Source organism: Rhinopithecus bieti, unplaced genomic scaffold (genome assembly GCF_001698545.2).
Source record: "Rhinopithecus bieti isolate Rb0 unplaced genomic scaffold, ASM169854v2 scaffold_40553, whole genome shotgun sequence".
NCBI classification, from domain to species: domain Eukaryota; kingdom Metazoa; phylum Chordata; class Mammalia; order Primates; family Cercopithecidae; genus Rhinopithecus; species Rhinopithecus bieti.
Genome location: NW_016816734.1, coordinates 382,847 through 396,547, shown reverse-complemented (window position 1 = coordinate 396,547; position 13,701 = coordinate 382,847). Strand labels below are relative to the sequence as shown.

The following is a 13,701-nucleotide window of genomic DNA, read 5'->3' as shown; positions in this document are numbered from 1 at the left end:
CCAAGCTCTACACCTAAGAATTTGTGGAATTTAATCACAGCAACAATAATGATGATAGTATTGATTGATTTCATGATCATATTAAAGTCAGTGTTCATCTTTAACTGTGACTAAATTCATCATTTTCCCCACTATTACCCTCAAAGATTGAAGTCTAATTCTCCAAATCACATTAACTGCTTTGTTGTTGTTTTTCTGATTGTTTTAGTTCTTTAGATGGTGAGCAGGTCTAAAACCATGAATGAATAGCTCTGTTTTAAGGAATTAAAATTCAGTTTAATGGGGTCCTTGTGGAAACTAATCTTTGGACAGACCCATTTAAATCACGTTAGGATAAAGAACTATAAACAGAACTCTTCTTAGGTTCTTAGTCTGCATAATTACTGACAGGGAATACAGAATGACCTATATATACTTCCTTGCTAGATGGACTTAAATATAAAATACAGGAAAACTGAATTTTAATTCCTTAAAACACCCATACACTCATCTGTTTTGAGCTGCTCACCGTCTTTTAGTTTTATAAATTAGTGGTTCCCAAACTTTTGGGATTTTAAGCATGGACCACTAGAATTTCAGGAAAAATAACCCAGAATAACAATAATTAGAAGGATCTTGGGAACCACTGATCTACAAAGATTTCAGAAATTACTTGTTTTAATTTGACCAACTGACCCTATTCTTAGTTACCAGAAGGAAAATGTTGCAGAGTAGGATTTGTGGAATAAATTTTTGAACTATACCTAATGTTGGCTTTTTTTTGTAAACCTCTTGATAGCAGATGTGCCATACACAACTTCCTTATTTTGCTATTTATTAAAAATTTTTTTTAAATACAGAAACGTCTCTAGTTTAGTGGCATTAAAACCATCATTTTCTTTCTTTTTATTTTTTAATTTGAAAAAATTGGCTCTCTTTAATCATGGGAAAAGCTGTTTTCATGGCCTTCAGTATTAGTTGCCTGGATTCTTATGTTTCTCAGTCATGTAAAAATATAAAAAGGAATATTTAAAAGTTAGTAAACCCACATTGCTTTTACCTATTAAAATCTTTACTGCTGCTATGGAACTTTGTTTTTCTGGTTGGTGTAATCAGGTGACCTTCAGATGGCAGTGCTTTCGTTTGAAAAAGATGATGATCATAATGGACACATAGATTTCATCACAGCTGCATCAAATCTTCGTGCCAAAATGTACAGCATTGAACCAGCTGACCGTTTCAAAACAAAGCGCGTAGCTGGTAAAATTATACCCGCTATCGCAACAACCACTGCTACAGTTTCTGGCTTGGTAAGTTTATTATTCCTTAAATAAAAATGCTCCTTTTTCATTGCCTCTTCCCTAACTTCCCCATCATACCAACCCAGTCACTCAGAGATATTAGAAAGGGAAGGATAGATATTGGATCACATAATTTAAAATTTCAAAATACTTTCTGAAAATGCAGTCATCTGTATTTTGAAGTTTTACCTAAATATACATTTTTTTTTTTTTTGAGGTGGAGTCTAGCTTTATCACCCAAGCTGGAGTGCAGTGGCGCGATCTCGGCTCACTGCTAGCTCTGCCTCCTAGGTTCACACCATTCTCCTGCCTCAGCCTCCCCAGTAGGTGGGACTACTGGCGCCCGCAACCATGCCCGGCTAATTTTTTTTTGTATTTTTAGTAGAGACGGGGTTTCACCATATTAGCCAGGATGGTCTCGATCTCCTGACCTCATGATCCACCCGTCTCAGCCTCCCAAAGTGCTGGGATTACAGGCATGAGCCACCACTCCTGGCCCTAAATATACATTTTTAAAATAAAAAATAAGCTCAAGATAGATTATAATTTTTCTTATAGGCAATAATCTTTTCACTGATCTTTACATCTTTCATACAAAGCAGGTACTCTGTTTTTCTTGAATAAAATAAACTTCCCTGATCTGTATTCATAATGATTCAGAATCTTTAAGTGCGGCCCTAGTTATTATGCCATATTACATCATTACTCTATATAATTATCTATGAAGCTATGTAGTTATTTACCCCTGTATTAAGTGATTTTAGACCATTGTGTTTTTTGAGTTCTAGCATGTGCTTTCAAAGTAGGGAGACTATATGGTTGAATTAATATTTTTTTTAAATAACTGTTACTATGTATAGAGTAGGTTGAAGATTTGAAAGTATAAAATATAGGCCGGGCGCGGTGGCTCACGCCTGTAATCCCAGCACTTTGGGAGGCCAAGGTGGGCGGAGATCGAGACCATCCTGGCTAACACGGTGAAACCCCGTCTCTACTAAAAAATACAAAAAAACTAGCCGGGTAAGGTGGCGGGCGCCTGTAGTCCCAGCTACTCAGGAGGCTGAGGCAGGAGAATGGCGTAAACCCGGGAGGCGGAGCTTGCAGTGAGCTGAGATCCGGCCACTGCACTCCAGCCTGGGCGACAGAGGGAGACTCCGTCTCAAAAAAAAAAAGAAAGTATAAAATATACTAAAAGTATAGAGACCTATAATAAGAAATTTACATTAGTCTTATAGCTGCTTTTACTATCTACAGAGAAATTCTTAAAAACTTGTGAAAATTGAATAGATCCAATTAAAATCACAGATAGTTTTAGGCTATTTATATTATCATATCACCTTCTCTTATCTAGGTTGCCTTGGAGATGATCAAAGTAACTGGTGGCTATCCATTTGAAGCTTACAAAAATTGTTTTCTTAACTTAGCCATTCCAATTATAGTATTTACAGAGACATCTGAAGTAAGGAAAACTAAAATCAGGTATGTATGAAGGTCTATTTCTCTTGTATAGTGAGAATGAAATAAAATACTTTACCTTTTAAAAGGGAAAAATACTAGCTTCACCTCTTTTTTTCTTCTATTGTGTATGTGTAAATTCTTGCCATCACTTCAAGATCAACTCAAACCTCATCTTCATTAAATATTTCTGACTAAAGTAGCCAAAGAACCCTTACAATACTTTATCTACCACATTATTTGGCATTATGGTTTCATCTGTGTCTGCTAGATGAATTAGAAGGTACCCTGGTGTCCGAATGTGTAGGTCATGAGATTTAGAAGAACTCCATAAGCTTGTGACAAAGCAGAACAATTCCTGGGCCTGTACTTTTTAGTTTTCAGATTGGCAACAACCAAAAACTTGAAAAAAAGCTATCTTAGCAAGGGTGTGAGAAAGGAGGCACTCTCGTACATTACTAATGAGAGTACAAAATTGTCCAGTAACAGGGGACTGGAACATCCACACAGTGAAACCCATGCATTTTAAAAAGAGAGAGACAACACTCTCTTGCTAAAACATACAGATTTAATATGAGACACTGGAAGGATCAGCAAGGTACTGATTAAAAGTGATTATCTGTATGATGTGATGGGGAAATAAGATTGGAATATTTTAGAAGGTATATTATCCTTTATTTCCCCACATTAATTTCTAGTCCAATCACAAATAATGGACTTCTGGAAGTGGTGTTTTTTGTTTTTTTTTTTCTTGTATCATCACTAAAGGGAAGAAAATTTCAATGTTTCTGTTCTGAATATTTTTCTATAACAGAAATGAAATATCGTTTACAATTTGGGATCGATGGACTGTACATGGAAAAGAAGATTTCACCCTCTTGGATTTCATAAATGCAGTCAAAGTGAGATACCTTTATTCGTTTGGTTCATTAGTAGCTTTATGTCTGGTTTCTGTTTTGTTTTTATTTATAATTTTATTGGAAGTTATAATTATTTAGCATGAATTTGCTTTTTTTTACTGGTCATAAAACATTGTTTAGGAACAATGTTAAATAAGCATTTAATGTTTGAGCGAGGCTTTCATCGTTTTTTTTTTTTTGGATATTCACTTTTAGGAGAAGTATGGAATTGAGCCAACAATGGTGGTACAGGGAGTCAAAATGCTTTATGTTCCTGTAATGCCTGGTCATGCAAAAAGATTGAAGTTAACGTAAGTATTCAACGTTTTATGCAGCAAATAACAAGAATTTAAAAATAAGTTGTTGCACACTAAAAAATTAAATATAGAGGTTACTATAATTCAGATAAAAGCGTTAGTCTTGTCTAATGACGTTAATAAAGACAGTGAATCTGCCAGGTGAAGGCCAACAGACTACTTCTCGAGAGATTCAGCTCTTCAGTTAATAGGTTTAGAAACCTGATTTGGTCAGTACACTTAAGTAAAAGTGGATCCGTTTCTTATGTTGAAACACTTAATGACCAGGCTTATGAGGAATCAAACTGCCAAATCACATTTATTCAACAAATTATTGTTTAAGGTGCCAGCTGTGTGCCAGGTACTATTCTAGTCATTAGGGAGATAGCAGTTAGCAAACTACAGTTCTTTCCTACTTAAGGAGTTTGCATAACAATAAGACAAGTATGTTAGGTGGTAGTAAGTATTATGGAGAAATTAAAGAAGAATAAAGGGAAAAGGAAATATGGGAAATATGGGGAGTTGAGGGTGTTGAGTTGCTATATTATACTGAGTAGTCTGGGTTTTCCCTCTGCCTGTCGTAGTCTCACCTGTTAAGGTGGCATTTGAGCAGAGACTGAAAGGAGGAAAGAACCAAAGAAAACTAAAGTCTTTATAGTGGTCTGCAAGGCTCTAAATGATTCCTAGTTATCCTTCTAAGTTCCTTCCTTCCTTTCCCCTCACAATATTCCAGCTACACTGGCCTTCTTATTTGTCCTTGAATACTCACTCTAATCATGCTCCAGCTTGGGACCTTTGCTTTAGTTGTTCTCTCTGCTTGTAACTCTGAGACAGTGACCTGGGCAAGTCTCACCTCTGGTCTTTGCACTTCCTAAAGAGGCCTCATTTAATATTGCAACCTGTCCCTGGCCCCAGTCTAGTATGCCTAGTCCCCTTTACTCTTCTCTACTTTTTCTTTTCAGAGCACTTATTACTGTCATATGACTGCTGTGCTGCTGTGTATTTTGCTTATATTTATTGTTTGTTTTTGTTTTTGTTTTTGAGGCAGAGTCTCACTGTGTTGCCTAGGCTGGATTGCAGTGGCGCGATCTCAGCTCACTGCAACCTCTGCCTCCTGAGTTCAAGCGACTCTCCCGCCTCAGCCTCCTGAGTATAGCTGGGATGACAGGCGCCCAACACCACACCTGGCTAATTTTTGTAATTTTAGTTAAGACGGGTTTCACCATGTTGGCCAGGCTGGTCTTGAACTCCTGACCTAAGGTGATTTCTCCCGCCTCAGCCTCCCAAAATGCTGAGATTACAGACATGAGCCACCGCACCTGGCCCATGTACTGTATATTAGCTATTTACCTGCTACTAAAACATGTATTTCACAAGAGTGGGAATCTTTATTTGATCTTGTCACTGTTGTATCTCAAGCACATAGATAAATACCTGGCACATAAAAGGTTATCAACAAATATTTGTTAGACGAGTAAATGAATCTCTGCATGATGGTTGTGTTTAACGTATCTATTGGCTTTAACTATGATAATCAGTTGAGGTTAATCATTCTGAAATTATAATCCGGTCTGAATTATCTATACCTTAAAAAGTAAAACTACTGTTTTATTAGCTAAGGCATTAATTTGCCTTATATTGTTTTCCATTAGGATCCCTCAGTATCTTTTGGATAAAGCAAGAGTAGTGTTTAGAATTCCTTTATTTCATGCTGCAGTGGTCATATGTGTCCACTTTTTATGTATGTGGTCATAAAGTGTATTGACTAGTGGAGTTTAAAATTTGTGGCAAATTATTTAAAAATGCTTTTAAGATTTGGCCAATATTTGAAACTTCCAGCATAGTAATATTTTTCATTTTATTAGATTGTCCTTTTAGCAAGTATTTATTGAGTACCTGTTAAGTACTGAACACATTAGGTCAGTCAGTGGGATTGTGATTAATAGCATGAGGTTGACTTTAGAAAGACCTGGGTTCACATTCTTGCCCAGCTACTTAATTTTGTTACCTGGAGTAGCTTTTGAAACTTAGTTTCAAAAAGCTGCAAGTCCACAAATAGGGATGATTGTGCCCATAGTTGAACACTAAAATAATAGGGCTAATAGTGTAATGGCATGTAAGAAGTATTCCAGCATTGTTACTCCTGTTAATATTTTGTTATCATACATGTTCATCAAGCACTGCCCTCAAACAGTTCACAGTCTATTAAAGGAAATTGATTCCTAATTATCCTGCTAAATTCCTTCCCTACTTTGCCCTCACAATATTCCAGCTACACTGGCCTCCTTATTCTTGAATACTCACTCTAATGATGCTCCATTGTGGGACCTTTGCTTTAGTTGTTCCCTCTGCTTGTAACTCTTGAGACAGTGACCTGGCTAGGTCTCACCTCTGGTCATGTTAATCATTAAAGTATAATTGAATAACTGTGATAATGAAAATTTTTACAGAGTATTGTGCTAACTCAGACCTCTAGTTCAGGGTAGATTTCATTTGAACTACCTTTGAAGAAGGATTATTCCAGGTAAAATCAACAGTCTTTGCAGCTAGAAAGAGCATACATACAAAAGTAAAACTACTGTTATATTAGCTAAGACATTAATTTGCCTTATATTGATCTTCATTAGGATGCCTAAGTATCTTTTGGATAAATTAAGAGTAGTATTTAGAACTCCTACTAAATTCTAAATTTGGGAATTTAGAATTCACATTTTTTTTTTTTTTTTTTTGGAATGACTCAAGCATGAGATGGTGATCATGAATGGTGGAAAGAATGAAAAGTTTATGTACTGGACAAAATATCTTTGTGAAATGGAAAGAGCTACTGAGGATTAAATTGATTACATAGTTCAGAGCCTGGCATGAAGTAGGTACACAGTGTATAATAAATAACATTATTAGGCAGGAGAATACAACAAATTTATATTTTAAGAGAATTCTAGGAGCAGTGTAGATTGGAGGTAGAAAAGAGACTAGAGAAAGCTAGCTAGAAGATAATACAGTTATCTAAGGGATGTATAGATGATGACTTCATTTAAGGCAGTAGTGACTATAGCAAAGAGTGATTTTTTTCAGTAAATAGGATAAAGATTGGATATAAGGGAAAAAGCTGAGAATGTCTTTTATTTCATATTTCTAGCTTGCATTTTAAGGTTTAAATTCTAGCTTGCTTTTTTACTGTTTACAGAGAAATGTTTGAATTTAAGATGCCTCCAAACTTAAGAGGAAGTTTAGGAGGAGAATCAATTTTTTAAAATCGTTGCAACCTCCGTCTCCCAGGTTCAAGCAATTATCTTGCCTCAGCCTCCCGAGTAGCTGGGATTGCAGGCATGTGCCACTGCTCCCATCTCGTTTTTATATTTTTAGTAGAGATGGGGTTTCGCCATGTGGGCCAGGCTGGTCTCAAACTCCTTTCCTGAGGTGATCTGCCTGCCTCTGCCTCCCAAAGTGCTGGGATTACAGGCATGAGCCGCCACGCTGAGCCTTTTTGTCTTTTAATAAATGGTTTGTATTCTTTATCATGACCAATGTGTCCAAATTTATTCACTGTTAGGTAAATGAGTGTCTTGAGTTCAGACCTTTTAGTAAAGGAAAATGAATATATGAAAGCAGATTATTATTAGATGTTAAAGTCTAGATACAAGTCCAGGTTCTCTGGATGGCATTAGTCAGCAAATCATTTTTTCATTTTATAGAATTTACCGAAGTATTCATTTTTGCTTATTTTTCTTAGAATGCATAAACTTGTAAAACCTTCTACTGAAAAGAAATATGTGGATCTTACTGTGTCATTTGCTCCAGACATTGATGGAGATGAAGATTTGCCTGGACCTCCAGTAAGATACTACTTCAGTCATGACACTGATTAATACAGGTTGTCTTAATGTTACTCCAGGACCAGTTAATTTTGGAAAGAGTGCATTTAATTCAGAAGCTAAAAAAAAATCAGCTCATGATACTATGGATTTCTCTTTCATTAAGCCTTAATTTTAAGGGAAACATCAGTAAGAAACTGCACTGAAGAATTATAAAACATTTTGGGGCATAGTATACACTTTGTCTAACGGTTCACACATGGCTATGATCACAAGCAACTTTGAACTGGAATGCCATTTACAAAAGTTTTGTGTATCAATCTGTGTATTAATCTCTCTGGATAAAAAGAAGGAAAAAATATGTATGACCAGAACAGATATGGATGAAGAAATTGAAAGCAACAAATGCAACTATCCAGAAAGTTTTATTTTATTTTATGAATTTCTTTTTTGTTTAGTATTGAAGACTGATTTTCTATACAAATAGTGTTTGGCACCCTGCACCTCTCATATGATTAGGCTTTGAGAATTCAATACCACTGGGAGGAAGAGGTATGGTAGTGGTGGATGAAGGGTGGACATTTTAAATTGTGCAGTTACAGTTTACCGTCCTGTTACCTCTACTGGTTTTACCAGAGTTTGTTATATCACTGTATCCCAAAAATCAGAATTTTTGTTGATAGCATCAGTGTTGTAGGAGCAGTAGGTCAGATGAGACATAATAACTTAGACTAAATGTGAACAGTATTATATGGACTCACACAACGCTCTTAGAGAATCCGTGAATGTGAACAGACAAATGTGGCTAATCATTTGATTCTTCAGTATGCCTTCTAATGTGGATATTTTATTTATGTGAGACTCTAAACCTGATTGTTCTAATATATAAAACTAAAAGATTTTGTAAAGGGAGTGTCTTTAGAAATAGATGAAAAGTAGAATGTTAAACATTATTGCTAGGGTAGTCTTTTTTTTTTTTTTTTTTTTTTTTTTTCCAGAAACCTAATTAGGGTATTAAATTTTGTTGTTGTTTTTTTTTTTTTTTTTAAAGAGAAGCATGTTATTTCATTCTCATTCCCAGAAAGGGAGTTAATGAAGATAAAAATTTATTTTTTAAGGTCTTTATTGAGAGAAACTTTCTGTTTTCTGGTATGAACTATTGCAGATGTTTTTATAAGTACTTTCATTAAAATGATATAAATAGTAGTACCCAACACTGTAAACTCAGTGAAAATAGTAAATGATTCTTTTATTACTAAGACTATCATGCATTCTGAAGCAAGTGGCTTTTTTTTAACCATAGGAAGTCATTTCCCTCTAGCTCCTTTCCTTCTACTCTCCTTCTCAGACCATTAGTAGGTACTTTGTTAAATAAAAAACTAGGTTAACATCAGTGTTACTCCAATTTGGTATCTTTTTACACTGTGTATTATACTTTCTTTCTTTTTATTTCATTTACAAATACTTTAAATTACTTTATCAACCAGCTGTATTGTTTCCCTCTTTTGTAAAAGTACCAAAGTGAGGAAACTGTATGTGGAAGTGGAGAGTGAATTTGAATGATTAAAGGATTATCTGTACATTGGGAAGTGGGCAAAAGTGGATAGGATGAATTTAAAGAAAATGACTACCTTTGGAAAAAATAAATTTTGTTCACATAGCCTACCCTTTCCCATTGTGCATATCCCAAGTGTCATATTTAAAATTAAGGTTACTTAAAATAGAATCCAGGAATATCAAGGCTCTGTGGCTTGGAATTTTAGAGGATAGGACTAATAAAAGGACTTTTGCAAAGAAGACTTTTTTCCATATTCACTTTGTTTTGTGCTCTTTGAAAGTAACTGATATTTTCCGGGTAGTCATTCAGCAATTCATAAATATGATCCAGTAACTTGCTTATATTTTATTGAAGTCTCGACATCTCTTCAGAAGTAAATTTAGAACGATGCTGTCAGTGCATATTTATAGATAGTAGTGTTTTAGCATATAAAACAAAATCAACAAAAATTAAGTTCATTTTGTGATTAAATCTGCAACCATTTTTCCATTACTTTTTTTCTATAGTTAATGGTTATTGCCATAATTTCTTCTGTTTGGTTGTACTGAGCTAGAAAGGCAGGATGAAGTTAATGATAATTCCCATTATTTTATTTCTGTACCATGAAATCACTGTTGATGACTGAAATAACAGGTGCAAAATTAATGATTTGATTTTGTACAGTTTCACTAATTTTTTACTTATTAAAATAAATTAAGAAATGTAAGCATATCTTTGTAAATCATGTTTCATAAGTTGACTCCAGAGATTCTGATTTTGCTATTTATTTTGTGAGTAATGTTGCTTTGGTGTTTCCTAATTTTCAAGTTTGCAATCATGGAGATACAGCAGTTATTAGGTGTGGAGGGACATTGTCCTCCTCAAATGTCCTCAAATGGCTCCAGGAAATTATTTTAAAACAGTTGGAGAGAAATAGTCGTGACCATGTAAAACCTAGAAGATCTGCTAAATACCATACTACTGGTTAGGGATTTGTAAAGTCTATTTCTTTTTAGAGTTCAAAGCAGTTCTATTACTTGTCTGTAAGTTCCTCATAAATTGTCCCAAAGGTAGGATATGGAAATAAATGTATATCTTTATTTTTTAATCTTCTATGTCACACTCTGGTGAATTCATGGAACATTACAAAAGCAACTATGTTTATAATTATTTTATAATTAGTAAAATGAAGACAGAAAATTATTCTTTTGAAATTTTGGGGGAAAAAAAATCTTGTGACCTAAATCTTTCCACTATAATGAATATAATATAATCAAATTTATTGTGATTGCACATATCTAATTTTATATAATCACTGTGTATGAATTTAGTGATTTTACTTTTCACAGATTCAAAAACATATAATCTGAATGCTTTCTCTGAAACAAAAATCAGAGAGTTGAGCTCTTGAGGATCAGAGTAATTATCCATTGGTAATATGTGTTCATTTTGCTCTTTCTATGTCATAACTTTGTTTTTTATTGAGAAATATATATTCAAAAATACATATATATTCAAAAGTACATAAAATATAAATATGCAGTTCAAGGAATAATTTTAAAGTAACTATATAACTAGCACTCAGCTTAATAGAATATATTGACAGCAGTTCAGAAACTACCCATGTAGTTCCTTCCCAGTCACAACCAGCTAGCTCCCTGCCACATACCCTTTGGTAATTACCACTATCCTACCTTTTATGATAATTGTCTCTTTGTTTTTATAGTGTTACCACCTATGTGTGTAAACTTAAACAATACAGTTTGCTTGTTTTTGAGTTTTATTTAAAATCATACATTCTTTTGTAGCTGCTGCTTGTCATGCGCATCCGTGTGAAGAGATCACCAAACAGGCTTTGTGTGAGCAATAAAGCTTTTTAATCACCTGGGTGCAGGCGGGCTGAGTCTGAAAAGAGAGTCAGCAAAGGGAAATAAGGGTGGGGCCATTTTATAGGACTTGGGTAGGTAAAGGAAAATTACAGGCAAAGGGGGGTTGTTCTCTGGAGGGCAGGAGTGGGGGTCTCAAGGTGCTCAGTGGGGAGCTTTTGAGCCAGGATGAGCCAGGAAAAGGAATTTCACAAGGTAATATCATCACTTAAGGTAAGGACCGGCCATTTTCACTTCTTGTGGTGGAATATCATCGGCCATTTTCACCTCTTGTGGTGGAATGTCATCGGCCATTTTCACTTCTTGTGGTGGAATGTCATCGGTTAAGGTGAGGCAGGGCATTTGCACTTCGTTTGTGATTCTTCAGTTACTTCAGGCCATCTGGGCGTATACGTGCAAGTCACAGGGGATGCAATGGTTTGCCTTGGGCTCAGAGGCCTGGCATTTCTTTTGTTCAAGATGGGATTTATTCATGTTGGTTGTAGCTGTACTTTATTCTTCATTATGTCTGTGTAATTTACTTTTGTATTAATATACCACAATTTATTTACTGTAGACAATTGGGATGTTTTTAGTTTCAGGCAACTATAGTTTCACAATGAACATTATTTTACGCAACTCCTAGTACAAAGAGTATATATCTAGGAGTAGAATTTTTTGGTCATAGGATATTCATATCTTACATTCTATTAGATGGTTACAAATTTTTTCCTAAGCATTAGTATGTTGGTTGGTTTTGTGTTGCTATAAAAGAATACCTGAGACTTGGTAATTCATAAAGAAAAAGGGTTTATTTAGCTCATGGTTCAGCAGGTTGTACAAACATTACACCAGCATCCTTGCAATCATGGCAGAAGGCAAAGGAGGAACTGGCATATCACATGGCGAGAGGAGCAAGAGAGAAATAGGGGAAGTCCCAGATTATTTTTAAGAATTAGATCTCACATTAACTCATGGAGCAAGAACTCATTATCTCAACGAGGACACCAAGCCATTTATGAGGGATCCAGGGATCCATCCCCATAACCCAAACACCTCCCACCAGTCCGCACCTCCAACACTGGGGATCACATTTCAACATGATATTTGAAGGGGACGAATATCCAAACCGTATTTCTCCATATCTTGGTCAGTGCTGGTGTTAACAGTTTTTGTTTTTATTTTGCCAATCTGGTGGATATGCAATTGTATCTCATTGAAGTTTCACTCTGCATTTCGCTAATTACCTGTGAAATTGAGTATTTTTCCGTAAGTTTATTGGCCAGTTTGACTTTCTGTTTTTGTAAAGTATCTTGTTAGGACTGTCACAAATGTTTTTGTTGTGTTGATATTTTTTCTCATTGATTGATAAACGATCTTTATAAATCTTGTTCTTTGTTGGCTATATTGTTGCAAATATCTTCTCCCATTTTGTGGCTTGCCTTTCCTTCCCTTATGATGTTCTTTGATAAAAACAATTTATTAATTGTTAAGTACTAGGAAGTATGAGTGTTTTAAAATTAGAGTGTGAGTTGTTTTAAAAAAACCATTCCCTACCCTGGAGTCATGTCTTCTATATTGTCTTCTAAAAGCTTTAGTTTTGCCTTTCAAATTTAAATTTTTTTCGTGAGGAATTAATTTGGTGTATGCTAGGAGATGCCTCACCACCATTTATTGAAAAGTCTGGGTTTTATTCCTCCTTTCTATAGTGCCACCAAAGTCGTGTATTATATCCGTATGTGAATACATCTGTTGATGAAAAGAGTCAAACTCTGTAAATATTTTCAGAGATTATTCTGAACCAAATATGAGTGACCATGGCCTGTGACCCAGCCCTCAGGAGGTCCTGAGAACATGTGCCCCAGTTGGTCAGAGTACATCTTGGTTTTACATATTTTAGGAAGGCATGAGACATCAATCAAATACATTTAAGAAATACATTGGTTTGGTTCAGAAAGGTAGGACAACTCAAAGCAGGGGCTTCCAGAGTATGGGTAAATTTAAAACATAAAACTTTTTCTGGTTGACCAATTGGTTGAGTTTATCTGAAGACCTGGGATCAATAGAAAGGAAATATTCAGCTTAAATAAGAGATTGTGGAGAACAAGTTTTATTGTGCAGAGGGAGCTCTCAGCAGACTTCAAAGAGAACAGGTGTAAAATGTTTCTTATTGGACCTAAAAGGATGCCTGGCTCTTAGTTGATTATCTCCTGTTTGGAAAGGAAGGGCGGGCAAAAAAAAAAAAAATGCAGGGAGGAAAGGGGATTCTTTATAGAAGGTAGATTTTTCCCACAAGGGATGACTTTGCAGGACCATTTCAAGATATAGCAGAGAAACATGTTTTGGGGTAAAATATTTTGATTTTCTTTCTTGTTATGCCAGAGTCAGATTGGAAAGTTTAGTCACAATATACAGGGTTAAATAAAACTCATCTGATGAAAATTTATAGTTTGTAGAGCATGATTCCCCAGACCTCTTAGGAATTTGGGCAAGATAAAAAAATATCAGAACTTAGTCCTTACATCTCTTTCTTTTTTTTTTTTTTTTTTTTTTT

The 13,701-nt window shown here is 35.2% G+C and overlaps 1 protein-coding gene across 1 annotated transcript in view; it reads left to right on the top strand.

Annotated features, from left to right (window-relative positions):
- The window catches only part of UBA6 (ubiquitin like modifier activating enzyme 6), a 51,697-nt gene extending 41,673 nt beyond the window's left edge, over window positions 1–10,024 (top strand). Inside the window, exons 21-25 of the mRNA XM_017855185.1 lie at window positions 1,096–1,289; window positions 2,632–2,759; window positions 3,550–3,637; window positions 3,851–3,945; window positions 7,664–10,024. Coding sequence (XP_017710674.1) covers window positions 1,096–1,289; window positions 2,632–2,759; window positions 3,550–3,637; window positions 3,851–3,945; window positions 7,664–7,799 — 641 coding nt within the window. The 3' untranslated portion in view covers window positions 7,800–10,024. The remainder of the gene's footprint in view (window positions 1–1,095; window positions 1,290–2,631; window positions 2,760–3,549; window positions 3,638–3,850; window positions 3,946–7,663) is intronic.
- The last annotated feature ends 3,677 nt before the right edge of the window (window positions 10,025–13,701 follow it).